Source organism: Canis lupus, chromosome 28 (genome assembly GCF_048164855.1).
Source record: "Canis lupus baileyi chromosome 28, mCanLup2.hap1, whole genome shotgun sequence".
Lineage (NCBI taxonomy): Eukaryota > Metazoa > Chordata > Mammalia > Carnivora > Canidae > Canis > Canis lupus.
The window spans coordinates 23,819,442-23,840,878 of NC_132865.1; the positions used below are offsets into that span (position 1 = coordinate 23,819,442).

The 21,437-nt window shown below is 34.4% G+C and overlaps 1 protein-coding gene across 1 annotated transcript in view; it reads right to left on the reverse strand.

Annotated features, from left to right (window-relative positions):
- Positions 1 to 21,437, reverse strand: part of C28H8orf34 (chromosome 28 C8orf34 homolog) — a 382,999-nt gene that overhangs the window by 72,025 nt on the left and 289,537 nt on the right. Inside the window, 2 exon segments of the mRNA XM_072803810.1 lie at positions 13,372 to 13,448; positions 20,499 to 20,584. Coding sequence (XP_072659911.1) covers positions 13,372 to 13,448; positions 20,499 to 20,584 — 163 coding nt within the window.

Genomic DNA, 21,437 nt, shown 5'->3' on the forward strand with positions numbered 1-21,437 from the left:
TAATTGAGTTTTACTGAAATTTTAAAAAAGAAAAAAGTGGCCAGCCTGGATGGCTCAGCAGTTTAGCGCCTGCCTTCAGCCCAGGGTGTGATCCTGGAGACCCAGGATCGAGTCCCACATCAGGCTCCCTGCATGGAGCCTTCTTCTCCCTCTGCCTATGTCTCTGCCTCTCTCTGTGTCTCTCATTAATAAATAAATAAAAATCTTTAAAAAAAAAAGAAAGAAAAAAGTAAGTCAAAGATGCAGTCAGATATTTAATTAAATATATAGGGACTAAGTTCATCAGATATTGTTGCAAATAATTTAAATAATAAGAAATTACAGCTGCTTCTTATATCTAATTTGATCAGTTCTGATAAAGTTTAATATATTTTTGCTTCACATAATTGAATGTGTTTGTTACTTGAACAAGCCTAACATGATTTCCTAGGACCTTACAAGCTTCCAAAATTTTTATATAAATTTCCTTGTAAAGAAATAGCTTTCGTAATTTTCCCAATCCTTTAGCCCTTAAAAGTACTTAACACAAAGACAAAACATTCACATGATGTAAAAGGAACAGCTCTATGTTAATGTTAGTCTCTAAAAGAAAATAAATACTCATGTTTCTCAATCATCTAAACAGTAATTTTCAAAGTTTGTTTATAGCAGGACAATTCATATTTTCAAAACAAATGTTACACCCAAACCTTATGTATAAAACAGATAACACTGGAACTGCTCTCACTCAAGAAAAGACAGGATCAGAATCACGATCCCCAAAGCACAAGTGGATGTTTCTTGGTCTCCAAAAACAGGTGAAAAGAAATGATTTAAATTCCAGTAGTGCCACAGTCACCCACTCTGTCTCAAGTATGCGTTCTGTCTCAATCTGTTCAGGTTGCCTTAATAAAATATCATAGAATGGGTGCCTTATAAACAATAGAAATTTACTTCTCATAGTTCTGGAGGCTGGTAAGTTTGAGATCAAGGTTCTGCAGATTCTGTGCGTTGTCTGGTGAGAACCCATTTCCTGGCTCACAGATGGCTGTCCTCTTGTGTCTTCATAGGGCAGAAGGGACAAGGGAACTCTCTGGGCTCTCTTTCATAAGGGTACTAATTCCATTCATGAAGCCTCCACTCTTATGACCTAATCACCTCCAAAAGACCTCTCCTCCAAATACCATCATATTGGGGATTAGAAAAATGATGCATACAAATTTTGAGGAGACACTAACATTTAGTCTATAGCAGGTTCCAACAGTGCTTTCATCATTAGTGGTAGTTATTTACCTTCTCTGAGACTTAGTATCTCCACCTGAAAATGGAGATAAACTTACCCCACAAGAGTGGCTATACAATTTTAAATAAGCTAATGTAAATAAAGCTGAAGCATTTCACATGGTTAGAGCCAGAGTCCCTGCTCTCAAGGGAAATATAAGAGAGTTGCTAGCCTTTCTCAAATAGAATCCTTCTACCTATCTATCAATATCTATAGCAGTGAATCTCAAGTAGAAAGATCTGGCTTCCTAGAGAGTTTGTAGTCCACTACCTGCCAGAGAATTCTTGGGTTGGACTTTCATGTGGATAAATAAATTCCAACAGACTAGTGCAGGGTTGTTAAAATGGTAAGTGTAACTTCCCTGACTCAGGATCGGAGCAGACAGAGGGATCTAGGATGGTTGCCAGCTTCCTAGATTAGTTGACTGGGAGAAACAGTGGTGGCATTCTATAGGAAGAAATTTCTTCTAAGGATGAGGGTGGTTGGTCAGAAGACATAAATGAAAAGAGAAAAGATTTGGAGGGCAGCCCCAGTGGCGCAGCGGTTAGGCGCCGCCTGCAGCCTGGGGTGTGATCCTGAAGACCCGGGATCAAGTCCCACATCAGGCTTCCTGCATGGAGCCTGCTTCTTCCTCTGCCTGTGTCTCTGCCTCTCTCTCTCTCTCTCTGAATAAATAAATAAAATCTTAAAAAAAAAAAGAAAAGATTTGGAAGTGGAAGATATATTGATCATGGAAAAGACTAAGGTAAAATTGGAGTCAGGAAGTGTTCATGCATCCTATGATCCACCAGAAATACAATCTAGTGAGGCAAATCCACCAAAGTTTTATTGATTTCCCTCAAGTTAATCTCAAATGGGGAAGCCACAGGAAGGAGACAATTGTAAGGGAATGGTATCCCTGGCAGAGATAAATGGCTTGTATGTCTAAGATCTGATCCTCTCCACTCTCATTTTATTGTCCTTCGGTTACAGGTTCTCCAGGCTGGGATACTTTTGTCCCTTCTTGAAGAGTAGACTCTACATAGATATTTCTCAACTTGTGTGGTCTTCAAGTAAATATGTCTGTTAATTCTAGATTATGTTTTCTTGACATCATTTAAAGTTTGTTTCCTTAGACAATAATACCTATATTTCTTCTTTGATTAAGCAATCTTTCTGAAATTCTTTTTTGTGACATGCTAGCTTTTACACTATTGAAATGCAACTACTTTATCAATAAATATTTAAAAAGCAAAAAACAAAGGAACTGGCAATTCCAGAAATTCAGATTTTAGTAAAACAAATAAAAGCATCTGATTCATTATTCTGAAGAAATACAAATACCTTTTTTATAGTTGTTATATATCACAGACACTTACTTACAAATTACTCAGCTTCCTCTCTTCTCAAAACACTTGTGTTATTTCTGAATCAAAATGTCCCAATACACTGAACAAAATAACCGGAAGTTAAGATATCAGTTCTGTCTCTAATGTTTAAGATTCTTGTAAATATTATTGAAGCTTCGTTTCAGAATCAGTAAAAATTGCTAAGTGAAGTGCTTTTTATATAAGCAAACTGAATATTCTGTAGAAACTGATGGGTAGGTTCCTATATTCTGACAAATGATATACCAAGTTTCTGTCAAAAGATCAAAACCCTAAACCTATATTTAAAAAATATATAAGCAGGGATGCTTCAGAGTTGTAATAAAGAATAGCTAAGTATTGTATAATGGTTAAATTCTTTGATTTTGGAAAAAGAATGAAAATGAGGGCTTTGCCTTTTCTATATTAAAATATAGAGAGGGGATCCCTGGGTGGCTCAGCAGTTTAGCGCCTGCCTTCCACCCAGGGTGTGATCCTGGAGTCCCGGGATTGAGTCCCACTTTGGGCTCCCTGCATGGAGCCTGCTTCTCCCTCTGCCTGTGTCTCTGCCTCTCTCTCTCTCCTCTCTGTGTATTCTCATGAATAAATAAAAAAAATTTTTAAAACTATCATGGCGTTTTTTCTTCTACAAATTAGAAGGCAAAAAAGTTTACTAAAATATTTACCAGAAACATAAAGTCATCAATTTTTTTTTAAAGTCATCATTTTTAATGTCTAATAAACACTAACAAGTCAATGGGAAAACAAAAGTCCCAAAGGAAATATGGCCAATGGCAAAGAAAAATAATTCATAAGAAATAGAAATTACATGAGTCTAATATACATATGTAAAAATTGTTCATTAGTAATCAAAGAAATTTACTGGTAAACAAAGAAATCTAATATTAATGACCAAAAATGTTCCATTTTACATTTATCAGTATGAAAGATTAATTTTGTGAATTTTTTATTTGTTATTTTATCATTTTAAGAGAACACTTACTTCTGGTAAAGATTGGGAGATTTCTGGTTAAAATGGACTTTTTCTGGTTATGTGTCAAAAACTTGAAATAGTTCATACCATACTATTTGACCCTTTAAGAAACTAGCCCAAGGAAAACACTGAGACACTGATGATTTTGTGCATGGCTGTCTCTAAAGCATTATGTCCAAGCCCAAAATCTCAGAAGCAACCCAAACCAGTGATTCCCAGCCCCGTTCACATCAAAATAAACATGGAAAATATATTTGTACCGCATACAGTGGGGCCTGGAAAAGGCTGTTTGCAGCTGAATGAGACTCAAAACAGTTACCAGAAGGACTGGAATGTCTGGATCCCAACATTTCTATCACCAATTCATGACCATTATCAGCCTAGGACAAATTAGCTGGGCATAACCAGTCTAAAAATCTTACATTAAACCAAATATAACAACTCTGTGTTATGATTTGACATGAAAATTAAAGTCTTAAATTTTAAAAAGATAGGAGATTTGGTCTAATTGATACTAAAACAGCTAAGCCTGCAATAATGTATAGGTACTAAATTTAGGTTTACAGAGAATTTTATGTGAGACTATTGTCATTATGTTATGTAAGGAAATGCAGAATGTAAAGTTCCTTGTTGACTATAGTTCAAATTTTAAATTATGATATGACATGTTTATAACAAGCATGATATACATGCTTAAAAATACTGGAAAAATAAAATTTGACAATTCATCTTTTTATATTATGGTTTTAGATTTAAATTATATTATTTACTGGGTTTTCCAAAATTTATATAATAAATAGTATTATATTTGTAATAAAAATAAACAAATTTGAAATAAAGAAAACTGTAACAGAGATGCCAGAAAGTTAAATCAAAATCAAATTGTAGCTTAAAAATATTGTGCACATTGGGCAGCCCGAGTGTCTCAGCGGTTTAGCGCTGCCTTCAGCCCAGGGTGTGATCCTGGAAAGCCAGGATCAAGTCCCATGTCGGGCTCCCTGCATGGAGCCTGCTTCTCCCTCTGCCTGTGTCTCTGCCTCTCCTTCTCTCTCCTCTCTGTGTATTCTCATGAATAAATAAATAAAATCTTTAAAAAAAACATTGTGCACATTGAATGTGATATTGATGTTGCTATTTTATTAACATTTGGAAATCTCTTTAAAAATCTGTGATGCTTGGAAAAGAAGCAAATGAGTTCACTGTCTTAAAAAGGAATGGTCATTCAATCTGACCCAACAATCAAGATCCCTTCAAACATAGTTCCTAAAATATTATTTCTCCTAATGCCCTTTTAACATACATCATGTTAGGTCAACATAATAGTAGGAATATATAATACTTTTTTCAGTTTGAGTTAGTACATCTCTGAGACTCAGCTTTATATATGACCACTTCTTATAATAGGCAAAAAAATGACCTTGGTAAGATCACTGTGGTTCACAAGGAAAGGAAGCTCACAAATATTTAAGTTTCTATAGGAAAGCACTTTATATCTAATCATTTTTATGTAGTCTATGTAGTTCCCTTAGCTGAAGGACAATATGGACATATAAAAGAAAACCTTTTTGCGAAGATCTTAATGTTTTTTCATCTCCACTTAGTGACTGAATATTAATTTAATATATTTCACACATGGGATCCCTGGGTGGCGCAGCGGTTTGGCGCCTGCCTTTGGCCCAGGGCGCGATTCCGGAGACCCGGGATCGAATCCCACATCGGGCTCCCGGTGCATGGAGCCTGCTTCTCCCTCTGCCTGTGTCTCTGCCTCTCTCTCTCTCTCTGTGACTAGCGTAAATAAAAAAAAAAAAAAAAAAAAAAAAAAAATATATATATATATATATATATATATATATATATATTTCACACATAACAGGCCATACCAGCACACACATTACACAGTTCCTGATCAGAGTATGTATAAGGGTTTTACCTCACTACACAAACATAATCTATATTGTTTTTTTTTTTTTTCCTTTTTCAGTCTACTTATATACCAATCAAATGAAATTTTCAGTAGCTGGCAATCATTTTAATAAAAAATTTGCAATAATGTCAAAATACAGAAAATGTCAAAATGCATTTTCTCTTTTGTCCACCATATTTATAAGAACTAGTGGACTCATCATGAGTTGGGGTCTCAGGACATTAATAGCATGCTATTGTACATCTTCTTGGGTATTATTTGCTTAGAAGTCAACCATACTTGTTCTACATCAATGCGTACTACGTCACTCTTCCTTCCAAATATCTTAAAACTAAAATGCAGAACTTAACTGATTCTAAGAAATAATTTCATAATTTTACTAATGGAAAAACAGTGAAATTATGTAAAGAGATTGACTAATGACAAAAGTTACAATAAATGTTTTAACATTCATTATGTCATACTTTACCATCTTAGGCCTTTTTTTCTGATGCAGATGTGACATTTAAAATGACATGTAAAATGAAGTTACATTTTAAAAATGCATAGATGTTTTAGAAAATAATATTTGCATAGGTTTGGGCAAATATTTCCGTCCTCAGTATGTTAGAAATCAACAGACCTAAAATGTCAAAAGGAAAAATCTCACTAGATTCCAAAAGTTGGTCAAATATATTTCCTACTATATAGTACTTAATTTTAAGCAATTTTATTGGTGTTCTAGATCTGTGAGTGATAAAGCCAAGCAAAATTCCACAGTTAGAAGGAAAAAGAAATGGTAAAAGCCTTTAGGGTTGAGTGAAATATGTACTACCTTGCTGTTCCTTAGCAGACAATTCATTGCTACAATTAGCTGCCAACAATTTGTCAACATTATCTTTCAAGAGATGAAATCCACTCTGATTTATTACTTTTATTTGGTGAGATGATAAAGAACATTAATTTCTTTTCTTTTTTACTTTGCAAGAATACAAGTTGAAATTTGTATAGTCTTAATTCCATATGCTAGTTGGTGTCTAATTTTTCACCCTAGAGACATAATGCAAGAAAAAATTACCATATGTTCATTAGCCAATTCATTCAACATTGCTTCTGCTGACCAGCTTTTTAAATCAATTTACATAGAATTATAGACCTTCCAAAATATGTATAACAATATTTATTTAATGAAATTATCCTTTAGTATGAAAAAGAATTTGGAAGCTGTTTTATGGAAACATATAAGATGTTGAATTGAGAGGAGGATGAAAAGACAAAATTTTCCTGTGGGGAGAGTTGTGTGTAGGATGGAATAATATTAGTAAGAAACAAGATAGGAAGTAGGGATATCAACATTCATAATGAAATAGTCTAAAGGTCCACTAAATATTCTTACCTGTAGTTTTTACTGGAAAGCTATGGGTACAAATACTTTTGTGCTTTTTTGTTAAGTCTAAGTGATAATTTATAATTTTATACCTTTTATGTCTTTTTTTGGCATGCTTATGAGAGAAGAAATAAAGATCTGGGAAGGAAGAAATGGGATAAAAGGAATGAATATCCAAGGAGACATCCACTATTTGGCTTGAAAATAGTGTGTAGGTTTCTAGAGTGGAGAAATAAAGGACATTCGTGCAACCTACCTATTGTGAAAAGTCATAGGGTTTCAGCAGATTGCAAAATTTCCCTTAAATCTCAGCAATCAGTGCTCTCAATGTGTACTGGAATTCGTTTAACATAATTCCCAAGGGCACCAAGAATTGGTTAAAAGAAGATTCCACAGTAATTATTAACAATCAGACCAGGAATAGAAATACAGGTGGAACTCTTTGCTGACCTACAAACTTCATTGGCTGAATCAATTTTTTTTTAAGTTAACAAAAACTAATTCACCTAAATTTTTTCCAGTAAAAAGAAATTCATTTAGGAATAATGTCCTTCTTACCCAAACTCTTTTCTGAATTTGTACATCAGTTCCATGTGTTACCGGAAGAATGCACGTATTCTTATGTATCTTATGTATCTTATTCTTATGTATCTTATGTATATCTTATTCTTATGTATCTTATGTATCTTATGTATCTTCCAATTATAGTTGTTATCAAAAGAGAATCATATTTATATCTAACCAAAATTTACTCTTTTTTAACTTCATATTCATGGGGTAATGGGAAAATGTGGTATGTGTGGTAAATTTCAACTTCAGACCATCAAGTCTACACCTTACTACTTGTGAGTGGAAATCAAAAGGATCAGTGAAGAGAAAGAGAGAGGGAGAGAGAGAAACAGAGAGAGAGGCCAGTCACTTGTCCCTACATCATTAAACAAAACTTTTTATTTACTAATCAACAAAGCATAATATTATTCAAGCTTAAAAGTAATCAAAGTTTATCTATAATCCTGAAAATTTTAGAATCCCCTGAGTTTCACTTTTGAATCATTTGTCATGGATATTTTTTCCAAAATGTGTTATTTTCTTTTTCCCTTTTCTTTCCCCTAATTTTAAGATCCTCCTTCTTGATATGCTGCATTGGTTTCTCAGACTCCTTCAGTAATTAAGAACAAGCAAGACTAGTCGTTTATGTTTCAAACTTACTGATCCTTTCTTCTCACAAAAAATTACCTGTCATACAAAGCAGGAAAGAATAACCAATGGAAAAAGTCTCTTCAACAAATGGTGTTGGGAAAATTGGACAGCCACATGTGGAAGAATGAAACTCGACCATTCTCTTACACCATACACTAAAATAAACTCAAAATGGATGAAAGATCTAAATATAAGACAAGAATCCATCAAAATCCTAGAGGAGAACACAGGCAACAGCCTTTTTGAACTGGCCACAGCAACTTCTTGCAAGACACATTTATGAAGGCAAGTTCCCTTGGGACTTCATCAAGACAAAAAGCTTCTGTATAATAAGCAGTCAAAAAAACTCAAAGACAACCTACAGAATGGGAGAAGATATTTGCAAATGACATATCAGATAAAGGGCTAGTGTCCAAGATCTATAAAGAACTTATCAAACTCAACACCCAAGTAACAAACAATCCAGTCAAGAAATGGGCATAAGTGGGACGCTTGGGTGGCTCAGTGGTTTAGCGCCTGCCTTCAGCTCAGGTTGTGATCCTAGAGTCCTGGGATCGAGTCCCACATCAGGCTCCCTGCATGAGCCCGCTTCTCCCTCTGCCTATGCCTCTGCCTCTCTCTCTCTCTCTCTCTCTCTTTGTGTGTCTCTTATGAATAAATAAAATCTTTAAAAAAAAAGAAATTAAAAAAAAAGAAAAGAAAGGGCAGAAGACATGAACAGACATTTCTCCAAAGAAGACATACACATGGCCAAGAAGCACATGAAAAAATGCTCCACATCACTTGCCATATATATATATACCATATATATGGGTGTAAAGTGGTATCTCATTGTGGCTTTGATTTGTATTTTCACTATATATATGTGGTATATATGGTATATATGAGAATTACTGACCTCTACCTCTGAAATTAATCACATACTATAAGTTAATTAATTGAATTTAAGTAAAATAAGTTTTTTTAAATTACCTGTCATCATCTGGTACCTCAAACTCCTACTTTTTCACTATCTACTTAATCAAATGAATAATTCTACCTTTGATATTGGTTACTGATAATGACCTACTTTTTATCTTTTTTTTCCTTTTTATCTTTTCTACATTACATAAAGTAACTATATTTAATAGTGTCTCTAATGCCTTAGTGATTGTAGGGACCCCGACAAGTTCTGTGAGAGTTTGGGGCACTGGGACACAGGAGTTTTAGTTCTGCTTGTCTATGTGACGTGAGGCAAATGACAAGACAAACCACAATATATATATGTATATACATATACAATGGAATATTACTCAGCCATCAGGAAGGATGAATATCTACCATTTACATTGACATGGATGGAACTGGAAGGAATTATGCTGAGTGAAATAAGTCAGTGAGAGAAAGACAATTATCATATGGTTTCACTCACATGTGGGATATAAGAAATGGTGAAAGGGACCATAAGGGAAGGGGGGAAACTGAGTGCCAAAAATTAGAGAGGAAGACAAACCATGAGAGACTCCTAACTGTGGGAAACAAAGGGTTGCAGAAGGAGAAGTGGCGGGGGGGATGGGGTAACTGGGTAACAGGCATTAAGGAGGGCACATGATGTAATGAGCACTGAGTGTTATATGCAATTGATGAATCACTAACCTCTACCTCTGAAATTAATCATATACTATATGTTAATTAATTGAATTTAAGTAAAATAATTTTTTTTTAAATTACCAGTCATGATCTGGTACCTCAAACTCCTACTTTTTCACTATCTACTTAATCTAGTGAATAATTCTACCTTTGATATTGGTTACTGATAATGACCTACTTTTTATCTTTTCTACATTACATAAAGTAACTATATTTAATAGTGGCTCTACTTACTACCTTAGTGATTATAGGGACCTGACAAGTTCTGTGAGAGTTTGGGGCACTGGGACACAGGTGTTTTAGTTCTGCCTTGTTTACGTGACATGGGACAAATCACGAGATTTTTTGGGAAGATCAGTATGCTCACCTAAAATGTAGAGTACTACTGATTTCACCGAAGGGTTGTCAAGCCTATGTGCATAAGGACTTCCAAAACTCAGACAATTGATAATAAGTATGTAAAAACACTTAACAAAAAATAAGTGCTATAGAAAGATGTGATATTATTATTACTACTATCATTCTAGTTTGTTTAACATAACTCCTCTAAGAGATAAACTCTGTAGAAGAAAAACGTGTTAAAAATACACTTTTAGTAACTAAAAGAACTTTCCTAACAGGAAAACTTTCCTAACAGGAATCCTTTTTAAAATTTTTCTGCCACTTTAAGAAATGATGACTAGTTACGTAAAATGCTATGAGAATCTGCTAATGATGGGCTGGTGGTACTGACTAATGAATAAAATAAATAAAAGATTTACAAAGAAAAAAAAGGTCAGTAAGATATTGAACATTAAATGTGCTTCTTATCTTTTCATCTTCCCATTATGCAAATATATGTGCACATATACTTTTAAAACAAAATAGAATTATGAAGATTAAAAATGCTATAGAAATTGTGAAATTGGGATCCCTGGGTGGCGCAGCGGTTTGGCGCCTGCCTTTGGCCCAGCACGCAATCCTGGAGACCCGGGATCGAGTCCCACGTCGGGCTCCCGGTGCATGGAGCCTGCTTCTCCCTCTGCCTGTGTCTCTGCCTCATTCTCTCTCTCTCTCTGTGACTATCACAAATAAATAAAAATTAAAAAAAAATTGTGAAATTAAAAAAATAATATTAAAGTTTTTAAAGATTTTATTTATTCATTCATGAGAGACACAGAGAGAGGCAGAGACATAAGCAGAGAGAGATCCAGGCTTTCTCTAGGGAGCCTGATGCAGAACTCGATCCCAGGACCCTAGGATCTCGACCTGAGCCAAAAGCAGAGACTGAGTGGTTGAGACACTCAACCACTGAGCCACCTAGGCATCCCTTAATATTAAATCTTTATGAATCACTGATCTAAAAAATTTTGTGTACTATATTTATGAACTAAAGGTCATTAATCAATATCTGCTGCTTTGAATTTTCTTCCTAATATTTTCTTTTTTTGGTTCATTTCTAATAAATAGATGCCTCTGACAAATCTAGCTTTAATCTTCATAACATGTACCTATGCTAAGAAACATTCCAGAATGCAGGAAAGGAGGAAAGGGAAATTTCAAAAAAATGACTTGTTTATTTGAGGGAGGATAAAAATGTAAATCTAAATGTTGCCTTTACCTCATTCAAATATTCACAAAATATTCACAAAATATTTTAAACACGAGTTAAGCCACTGGGGAAAACAGTTTTCAAGAGTCTGTTACCTACTTATTAATATCCAATACCCAACATGGAAAGTTAGCAAATAAGACAGCATGTGTTGAAACTACTCTAGATGGATTTCAACATTTGTGGCATGTTGTATATTTTTACAGGATGTGACTCAAAATTTGCTTTGAAGTATTTTGCATTTCTTACGGTAATAAAGAAAAAAGTTCTGTTTTCTTCCAATTCTCCATTAATATTTAGATAAAGCCACAATTTTCTCTTTGATTTACCAAAAATACAATCCTAAAAACATTATTTAGGGAATTTGCATCTAAAATACCATCTTTTTTTAATCCATGTTTTCTTCATATTAAAAGCAGCCATTGTGTAGAAAGTATGTTCAGGGTCCTGATATTCATTTATTTCTCCATGTATTGTTTATATTCTGTAGGCTTCCAAAAAAGAATTAAATAGTTATTTTGACATTAAATAGAATCGCAGAATTTTTAAGAATCCAAAATCTAATGAATGATAAGTGAAAACAAGTAAAATTGGCTTAGAACAAATTTTTGCATTAGGAAAGCACTATATGAGCACTGAGAAAAGAAAGCAAAAATCTCTCACAGTTTGAAATCACTGAGTTTTCTTTCCCCCTTTGGGTTATTAGATATTATTGAGCAAGCCATATACTGTGGGCAGGATTCATCTTGATTTTAGAAAGTGATTAGCAAAAGAATCTAGCAGTATCCTTTTACATACAAGGGAGATACACAGACTTTGGTAAATTTCACAGAGGAATTAAAAAAAATGTTTGCAAAAAGTAATGAATGAAACATTTCACAACCTGAATGATAACATGCTTTTATCATCATGAGATTATCAAAACATACTGAATTTTATAAATGTCAGAAATTTCCTTTTATATTTATATTCCTGGGAATCTTTTATTCCCAGATTATAATCCAAAGATAATATTTGATCAAGTGCATACCCCATGATACTCTCTGATGTGGGAGTGTTATCCGGAACCCTGGGTTTGGTTGCGGCAGAACCCACACTTTACAGGGGACTTGGCAAACAAGAATATGCTCAGAGAAAGTATCAGAGGTACTGAAATCTTTGAAAACTACACAATGTAAGAATTTGTTGAAAGAACAGATTGTGTTTGGGCTGAAAAAAGTCTCAGATGAGAGATGCTAAGAGCTTTTAAGACCTGAAGATCACTTAGGAGGGAGAGATGCCTCAGAAGAAACAAATCCTAACACCTAGATCTCAGACTCATGCCTCCAGAACCGTGAGAAATAAATTTCTGTTGTTTAGCCACCCAGGCTGTGTGCTTTGTTACAGCAGCCCTAGCATGTTAATACAGAGAATATCGTAGTATATAAACCCAGTTTAAATATTAAATTTAGGATGATGCAAGATGGTATAGTCATTTTTATAGCAACTCAAAATCTTTTATAAATGTTACACTTAGAATTTATGTAGATTATATTTTTTCTGTGTTTATTCTTTTAACATTAAATTTCATTGAAAATCTTAGACTTAATGGTTTTTTTCTCAATATACTCTATTGAAAAGGTCTAGTTTAACAAAAATTTCACAAGGACTTCACAACCAAGCTTAAGTTATACGTAGACTTTCAGGATATTCAAAACATTTCATTTTTATCAAGATGTGTATAGTTAATGAAGTTGAGGATGGCAGCTCATAATCTTTTAGAATATTCATGTGCATAAGTCAGCAGGTAATAATAGCAGAACTTAGCTTTTTCCAACTCATTCAAATTTTCTTCCCCAATTGCTGAAAGTGCTTAGTGCAGCCTTGCTGTTTACCTGTAATCAAGCTGGCTACCTACTGATACAAGCACTCAGCATGACCTTATGGGATATTTTGGATGCACATTGGAAAAGATTTTTTATTTAAAGAATATTATTTTCCTACTCCTTTTAAATTTTCCTATCGGTAATATACACTGGTTTTAGGAACTAAGAAAAAAGTAAGTAAACGAATGTACTTACAGGTCCTGTTAATCTGGAGGCTTTCTCAAATTCTTCACCTTCTTCCATTAGTGCTTCTTCAGTCCCGGGTAAAGAATCTATTTTTACAAAAAGAATGAATATGTTGTTGTCACATATTGCTTACTAACTCTGTGATACGTAAACCTATTATGAGAAGTTTAGGAAAGTGACTGAACTGGTTTTTGAAAATTCATAGTGTTTGTGAGTTAAACAGAGAATGTTTAATTTAAAGACAAAATACGAAAATGTTAACTATTTCTAACTGAGAAGGGCATGATGAAATAAAAAATGTGTGACCACTGTAGTTATATTAGTCAGAGCAAGCTTGTTTTTGGCATATGATTTAGCTAACTTTGGAAATTTTATTTAATGTCCATTTTCTGGCTTATGATTTTATATACTATTTACTGTCTTTTTTTCTCTTTTTCTTTCCTTCTTTTCTCCTTTCCTTCTTTCCTTTCTTTCTTTCTTGCTTGCCTTCCTTCCTTCCTTCCCTCTCTCCCTCCCTCCCTCCCTCCTTTCCACTTTCCCCCTTCCTTCCTTCCTTCCTTCCTTCCTTCCTTCCTTCCTTCCTTCCTTCTTTCCTTCCTTCTTTCCTTCCTTCTTTTAGGCTACACAATTTAAACACCAATTTGTTTTCTCTCTATTAAATGGGATGACAAATTATAAAAAATTTGGAAAAGGGCGCATACCATGAAATGGTGGTGGGTTTTCCATTTTAAGTATCAAGTGAGAAGTTGTAATTAATTGGCTTGACTAGATTTGAGAGGTGGGTGAGTTTGGCTTTCTAATATATGAATAAAATGATGGCAACCTTTTCCATATATCTGCTGAGTTAATTATAACAAAAAGGATTTCTAAGGGTTATAAATAATTCAGCAATATGGACAGATATATGGAGCATTAGAAAAAGTCTGTGTTTTAATAACCTATTCAAATTTCAAAAATCAGTTAAGAGGAAAGTATTTTAAATGACTGGAAACTTTTAAAATTGATTTTCTTATATTTGTTTGAAAGAGCCATATGAGTCCCTCAAGAAGACTTTCCTTCAGATTCACACACATATGGAGGCAGATTTTTTTCCACTGTGTAAAATGTGCACTCTGGGAAGAAAATCAAAGCATTAAATCCTTCAAATGCTTAATGGTCACCTAATACCAGAGAGACAGTGGAAAGCTTAGTGCAAATCCATAATCATAGCTTTTGAACCATGGAGCTCTGCCTCTAATAATTCAGAGTTTTACATTCAAGAAGAAAAATTACTAAATCCCAGGGCACATATTTTATCTAGAATACAGAATTCTAACTTTGGGAGAATGACATACTTTCTCAAGCTGTAGGTATATTTTAAAAGTTACCTAGCATCCTTCCAAACAGAACAATTACATCAAAAAGAAGCAAATTTTTGTTGATAAAATAATAAATCGGGATACATGAATTTATAGCAAATTCAAAAATATTAATCCATTTATGAAGAATATTTGAACCCCTATCTACTAATACCCAGTTGTAAGGATGACAGTAGATTGATTCTTTAAATTAGAATGTATAAACTAGCATAATTTAAGTCCTGCAAGGCTTAATTATATTTATATAACTGTAAGCAAATATTAGTGTAATTTTAGTATTCACTCACTATTTTTTGTTTCACTTATGTATTAAAATTATTATTTAAGTAGAATATTGACTTAATAGATAATATTAATATGTTATATTCTATACTACAAAAGCAAATTACATATACAGAAGAAGAAAACCAACTCTCGTGGATTTGTTGATTTTTTTTAGGTTAGAAATGATGCACTATGAGTTAGTTCTCAACTTCTCAGTGACTTAATGATCTTATTTATTTTTAAAGATTTTATTTATTTATTTGAGAGAGACAGAGAGAGTACAAGCAGCAGGAGGGGCAGAGGCAGAAGACAAGCAGACTTTCCTGACTTGGGGTTCGATCCCAAGGACCAGAGCTGGTTAGATGTTTGCTTAACGAACTGAGCCACCCAGGCACCCCAAATTAATTATTTTAATGAGTACTGTCATTCTGTTTGATTTTTATTTTTTATAGATTTTATTTATTTATTTGAGAGAAAGAGAGAGAGAGAGAGCGAGCATGAACAGGGGGAGGGGCAGAAGAAGAGGGAGAGAAAGAAGCAGACTACCCACTGAGCCCTGAGCAGATCTTCAGTGATGAGGGCTGAATCCCAGGACCCAGAGATCACGACCTGAGCCAAAGTCAGATGCTTAAATGACTGAGCCACCAGGCCCCCCTGTCATTTTGTTTGATTTTTTTTTTTAAGATTTTATTTATTCATGAGAGACACAGAGAGAGAGAGAGGCAGAGATACAGGCAGAGGGAGAAGCAGGCTCCACGCAGGGAGCCCGATGTGGGACACGATCCCTAGTCTCCAGGATCACACCCCAAGCAGATGGCGGCGCTAAACATCTGAGCCACCCAGGGATCCCCATTTTGTTTGATTTTTAATGCAGGTATATACTCATCACTTCACTCATCCATTTTTTTGGTCATTTGTATATTCATTTAATTCGATAAATACTATATGTCATGCATTCAACTTGGTGCATGCATGGTTCAACTTGGTTCAAAACAAGTTGAGCAAGATAATTTTCTATGACTCTTTCTCTTGGAATATACTTGAACACCTTTACAGTATGAATTTTTTAAGAAAAATGAATGTTTATAAAGGGAAGGCAGTGGTAAGTTTTAATGGTTTTACATTCTGTTCTGTTCTTGTTTGGGTTGAATTTTTCCTGGTTACTGGTGCCATATCCAGAGAGATCTACAATATATAGTGAGATCCATTCAACTTAGTGTAGAAGGACAATGGTGAAGTACTGTCAGAATATTTGCGAATTCACATATCCATATTGGAAGTTGTTAAGTTGAACCTTTCTAAATAGTCCAAATCTAGTGCCAGAATATCAGTCTAATTATACCAGTAGGGACAAAAGACATCATGAAAATAAAATCTTAGTATTTAATGCTTAAACATTCCATTTTTAAGTGTTCTAAGTGCATTGCTTATTAACAAGAATTGGTGTATGCATATGTGTAAGCTTATTTTGCTGTATTCCAGAGCAATTTCTTTATAAAAGTATACTTACTTATTGTACTTATATAGTATAAATGATTTTCAAAATACAAGCAATGAACTCTTTGAGCTTTTTTCAATCACATGGAGGAAATAATGAGTATCTCAATTTCTCAAATATTAGAATTTATCTTGTCTTTTCATTTTAGAGAAGAAGAAACCGAAACATAGACACGATAATTTCATCAAAGTCTAACAGTATCTGGCAGCACTGGGATGAGAAACTTAGCCAATGTGGTTGATTAGGCACGCAGGTAGGAATCTAGGAATCTGTAGAATTTATCTCAATGTTTAGCTATATCCAACTTCTTCCTCTCATTAATTTTACTTCTGCTATTTATGTCACAACAGGTTTTTTATGTAGAAAGTTACACCTATTCATAGGAATATGTATGTTTATTGAGCCAAGCTCAATGTGGATGTATAGTTGACATAAAAAGCACATCAGCACATTTGGATAATGCCAAAAATATTTAATTACTGAATCTAGTGCTCTATCTTAAGTGGAAAAGAGTGTACTGAATCAGAAACTTATATTTTGTAATTTGCTGATTAAGTTTACTAAAATTTGAATGTGAAGAATTCAGGATACAAGCAGTTCAAGAAAGGAGCTTAATGAATATTTTTCCTCCAGTGGATGCAATTAGGTATAATCAACCACATAGTAGTGATGATGCATTGTTAAATTTTCCAAAAAATTTAAACCCCTCAATACCCAATTATTATGCAAATATGATTGCTCAAAGATATATATATATATCTTCTTGGTAGATTAATGGATTCCAGTGCTTTTGATAAAATTAAAAACCAATAATGGTCCAGTAATTAAATAATATCTGGTTTTTGTCTAGTTTTATACCAGGCATGATGCAGTACACAAGAAAACCTCAAAAAGTATATAATTCAGTTGAGCGAGATCAACACACAAGAAGTAATTGAAACACTATTGGAAGAAAAGGAAAAAGAAGACATGGATGTGGGCTGGACAGGAGGAGACTTGAGATGACCTTAGAACATAGGCTATAGATAGGCAGAGGGGAGGAGAAAGAATTTATCATGAATCATGGAGGAGAAAGGATTTATTATGAATCATGGAAGAAGGGCTTAAGTAAAGGTACACATGCAAGGCTATCAATGAAGAGAAGCTAGGCTGACTCCAAACCTAGGGTGTCAAGGAATGGTTGACCTGGGTCCTCCATGTTGCTAGTGCCATATTGTTTAACTTTCATTGTCAATGTTAAAGGTCTACCATGAGAGTGCTGTCATCTCATCAGTACTGCAAGAGATTTGAGTATAAAGAAACTATTATCATTTCTTGTGTCATGCTACACTGGCATTGGTTTACATTCCCACAACATTTCTTTGTTTTAAGATTTTATTTATTTGAAAGAGAGAGAGAGCATATGAAGGAGAGGAGGGGCAGAGGGAGATAGAGAAGCAGACTACCCACTTAACAGGGAGGTTGATGCTGGGCTTGATCCCCTGAAATCATTACCTGAGCAGAGGGCAGACACTTAACCAACTGAGCTACCCAGATGCCTCAACATTTAGTTTTTTAATGTTTAATGTTGTTAACATTTGACATGTAAAAAAAGTATATATATTTGGCTTTTGAACAATATGAGTTCTTTTAGCTTCATGGGTCCTCTTATACATGGATTTCTTTCAATAAATACAGTGCAGTACTATAAATGTCTTTTCTTTATGATTTTCTTAATAACAGTTTATTTTCTCTAACTTGCTTTATTGTAAGAATACAGTATATAATACATATAACATATAAAATATGTGTTAATCAACTGTTTATATTATTGGTAAGGCTTCTGGTCAACTGTAGGTTATTAGTAGTTAAGTTTTTGGTGAATCAAAAGTCATACTTCAATTTTCAACTGTGCAGAGGGTTGGCACCCCTAACCCTCATGTTGGTCAGAGGTCAATTGTAAAATAATATATATGTAAAGTAAAAAAAAATGTAGATAGATAGATAGATAGATAGATAGATAGATGATAGATAGATTATAGTAAATTTAGTTACAAAGCATAAGGGTAAACACTCTCAACTCACCCCTCTAACTTAAGAATTAGAACATTTCCTTCCTGTATATACCTGGGAGCACCTTCCTTATCCCATCTCCTTGCTTCCCCTATCCTGGGGATAACCACCATTTTATTGCCTCCTTTAAATATAGTTTTATCACTTATGTATATTTTCCTAAAGAATATATTATTTAGATTTGCTAGTTTTGAGCTTAAAATGGTGTTCTATGAATTCTTTTGTTCAATCATATAATGCTTTTAAGACTCCTTCAGTGTGAGTTGTAACTTGCTCATACCAGATTGGGAGATCCACTGCTATTTTCAGATCAGTTGCTTTAAATCAGCCAAAGTGGTACTATTTACACCACAGAAAACATCAATCTCTACAAATTAGGGCTTTCTTTTTCAAAGAAGGAGTTTTTAACATTTACCAACACACCTTTGATTTCATTCATCCTATGTATGTATCTGAAATGCATTCAGCTTTCTACAATGGGACAATTCCATAATGTATCCATTTTCCTGTCCACCAGCATATTGACAAAGGTTGTTCACTTTTCATGGTACATGAGACTTGTTTTTCCAAGATATTCACCCAGAAATGGAGTTTCTGGGCTTTAGATTAAATATTCAATATTCTTTTGAATATTCAAGATTTTAAAATAATGGAAAACTGTTTCCAGCACTGTTTATGCTCCACCTAGAGTGTATGAGTTTCCTTTCATCTCTCTGTTCACCAACACTTACTTTTGCCAGATTTCCTAATTAATACCAAACCAAAAGTTATAAAACAGCATCCTTATACTGTCTTAATTTGCTTTTCTTTGATTACTAAAGTAGTTAAGCATTTTTCATATGTCCGTTGGCCATTTGGTTTCCTCTTCTGTTAAATATCTGTTCATATCCGTTTGCTTATTTTTCTCTTGGTTTGTTGATCTTTATTAAATTGTATATTGTTTATGTATTCTAAATGTTAATCTTTAATCAGTAGCATATATATTGCAAATCTATTTTGCTATTTTGTGGTTTATTGATTCACTTATTTCTGTCATCTTTCGATGAACACGAATTTTAACACTCTATAGCTGAGTGAAATTTTTTTGTTATGATTTGGGATTTCTTTTTCACCTTCACTAATATATCTTTCTTTATCCAAATGTAAGGAAAATATTTTCCTATGGTTCCTTTTTTAATGATCCCAACTAGATGTACTGACTGTATTTAGCTAGGACATTGAGTGATGAAGTGGTGCCATATCTTAGATATCATTGTCATGGCACTACATGTACTTTTTTACTTATTCAGGAAACATTCTGAAGTGCCCTGACATGAACTTAATTCACTGGGCTTCAATTAAGGAGTTTCAATTGTGTCCTACAGAAAATGGGATAAAAGAAGCATCTTTATGTTTAGAAAGATAAACTAAAAAGAGACAGGATAGTACAAGGAGTACCTATGTACAGGCTTGTTATAGTAGGCAGAAAAGGAGGACAAAAGCACAGAGGAGGCAGTGGCAGGGAAAATGAAGTGTAGACTGATTTGGAGAGGGAATTTACTGACATGATTTGAGGCCAATTTAATATGGGGCTGAGAAAGATGGAGGGAAACCTAGTATGGTGTTGACATTTCCGCTGGGGAAATCTGAAGGGATCTATAATGTGAAAATGGGAGTGGGCAATGTAAGTTACAAAGACAAGTTGAAAATAGTGACAAAATTTGGGGAGGAGCCAACATATAGTTGATCTGTTAGTACCTAAATCAGGCACAGACACTATGAGGCTGCTCCTCAGAATCCACACATCTTGCCTCCTTTTCTTCTTGTCCCTTAACCTTCTGACACACACGGCCTGAGGGAAAGGTAGATGTATGACCCACTGTTAACCATCTGGTGCAGGGCAAGATGTTTGGTTTAGTTTCTTTCACATTTCAATCTTCCAGTGCCATTAAATTACAGTAGATGTTGTTGGATTTAAAACTTACCCAAAGAATCTGGGACTATTTCATCTGGAGAACGAAGTACTTGTGATGTCTCCTCTGTCCTTTCTGCCAGGTGGTCTCCTTGGAGCCTAAATAATTAAAAATGGTCAGTACAACCTCAAATAATGTTGAATTGTAAAATGTGAATGAAATACTACTGGGGACGTGACTATGAACTTTCAAATTTAAAATCAGACATCCTTCTGCAGAGTAGAAACAAAGGTTTACTAAAGCCTTTGTCATACCGTGTTTTTGTTTTTCTAGCCTTTAAGGACAAGTCTTTTATCATCTTTTTTCCTATACACATGGGAAGATTAAGTCCAGGCAGAGTCTGCTTTTCTTCTCTGCCTGACTGGAGGAAGGTTTACAAGCAAACGTTTTCACTGAAACTACAATGGGGAAGTGAGTGGAAGAAAAGCAGGAGTCCGCCAAAGTGGGTTCACCTTGCTTCTGAATCCAGGGGCAGGAGAGTTTTCATGATTACATAGAGGTTTATCAAGCACATTTCTCCACATCAACCCAAGTGGAGTTTAAAGGCCTACAGGTCAAGGTGAGCCTCAATAACGGAAGTGAAGATCCTTAATATGTATGACTGCCCAGTGTTCTCACAGACACTGCCTTCCTTTCAGGAAGGGAAGGCCACATGGGTACTTTTAGGATAACATATTTCTGAACTTCTGTGTCCACCTCACCACAGCGAGACTAGCAATATCTAATTCAAACAGTCTGGATGTATATTATGCTGTGAAATCATGCTATCAAATGGCATAGAGTTTATTAATAACTGTTGGAACTCTGTCCTAAAAATAAGCTCTGCTAATATTGGAGAACAATGTATCAAATAATCCAGAGACTGAAGTTTCCATAACAATGCCCTTATTTTTTTCTTGTATTTAGCAGATGGCAAGTGCCCTCATGGGAGAATATTAATAAATGCATAAC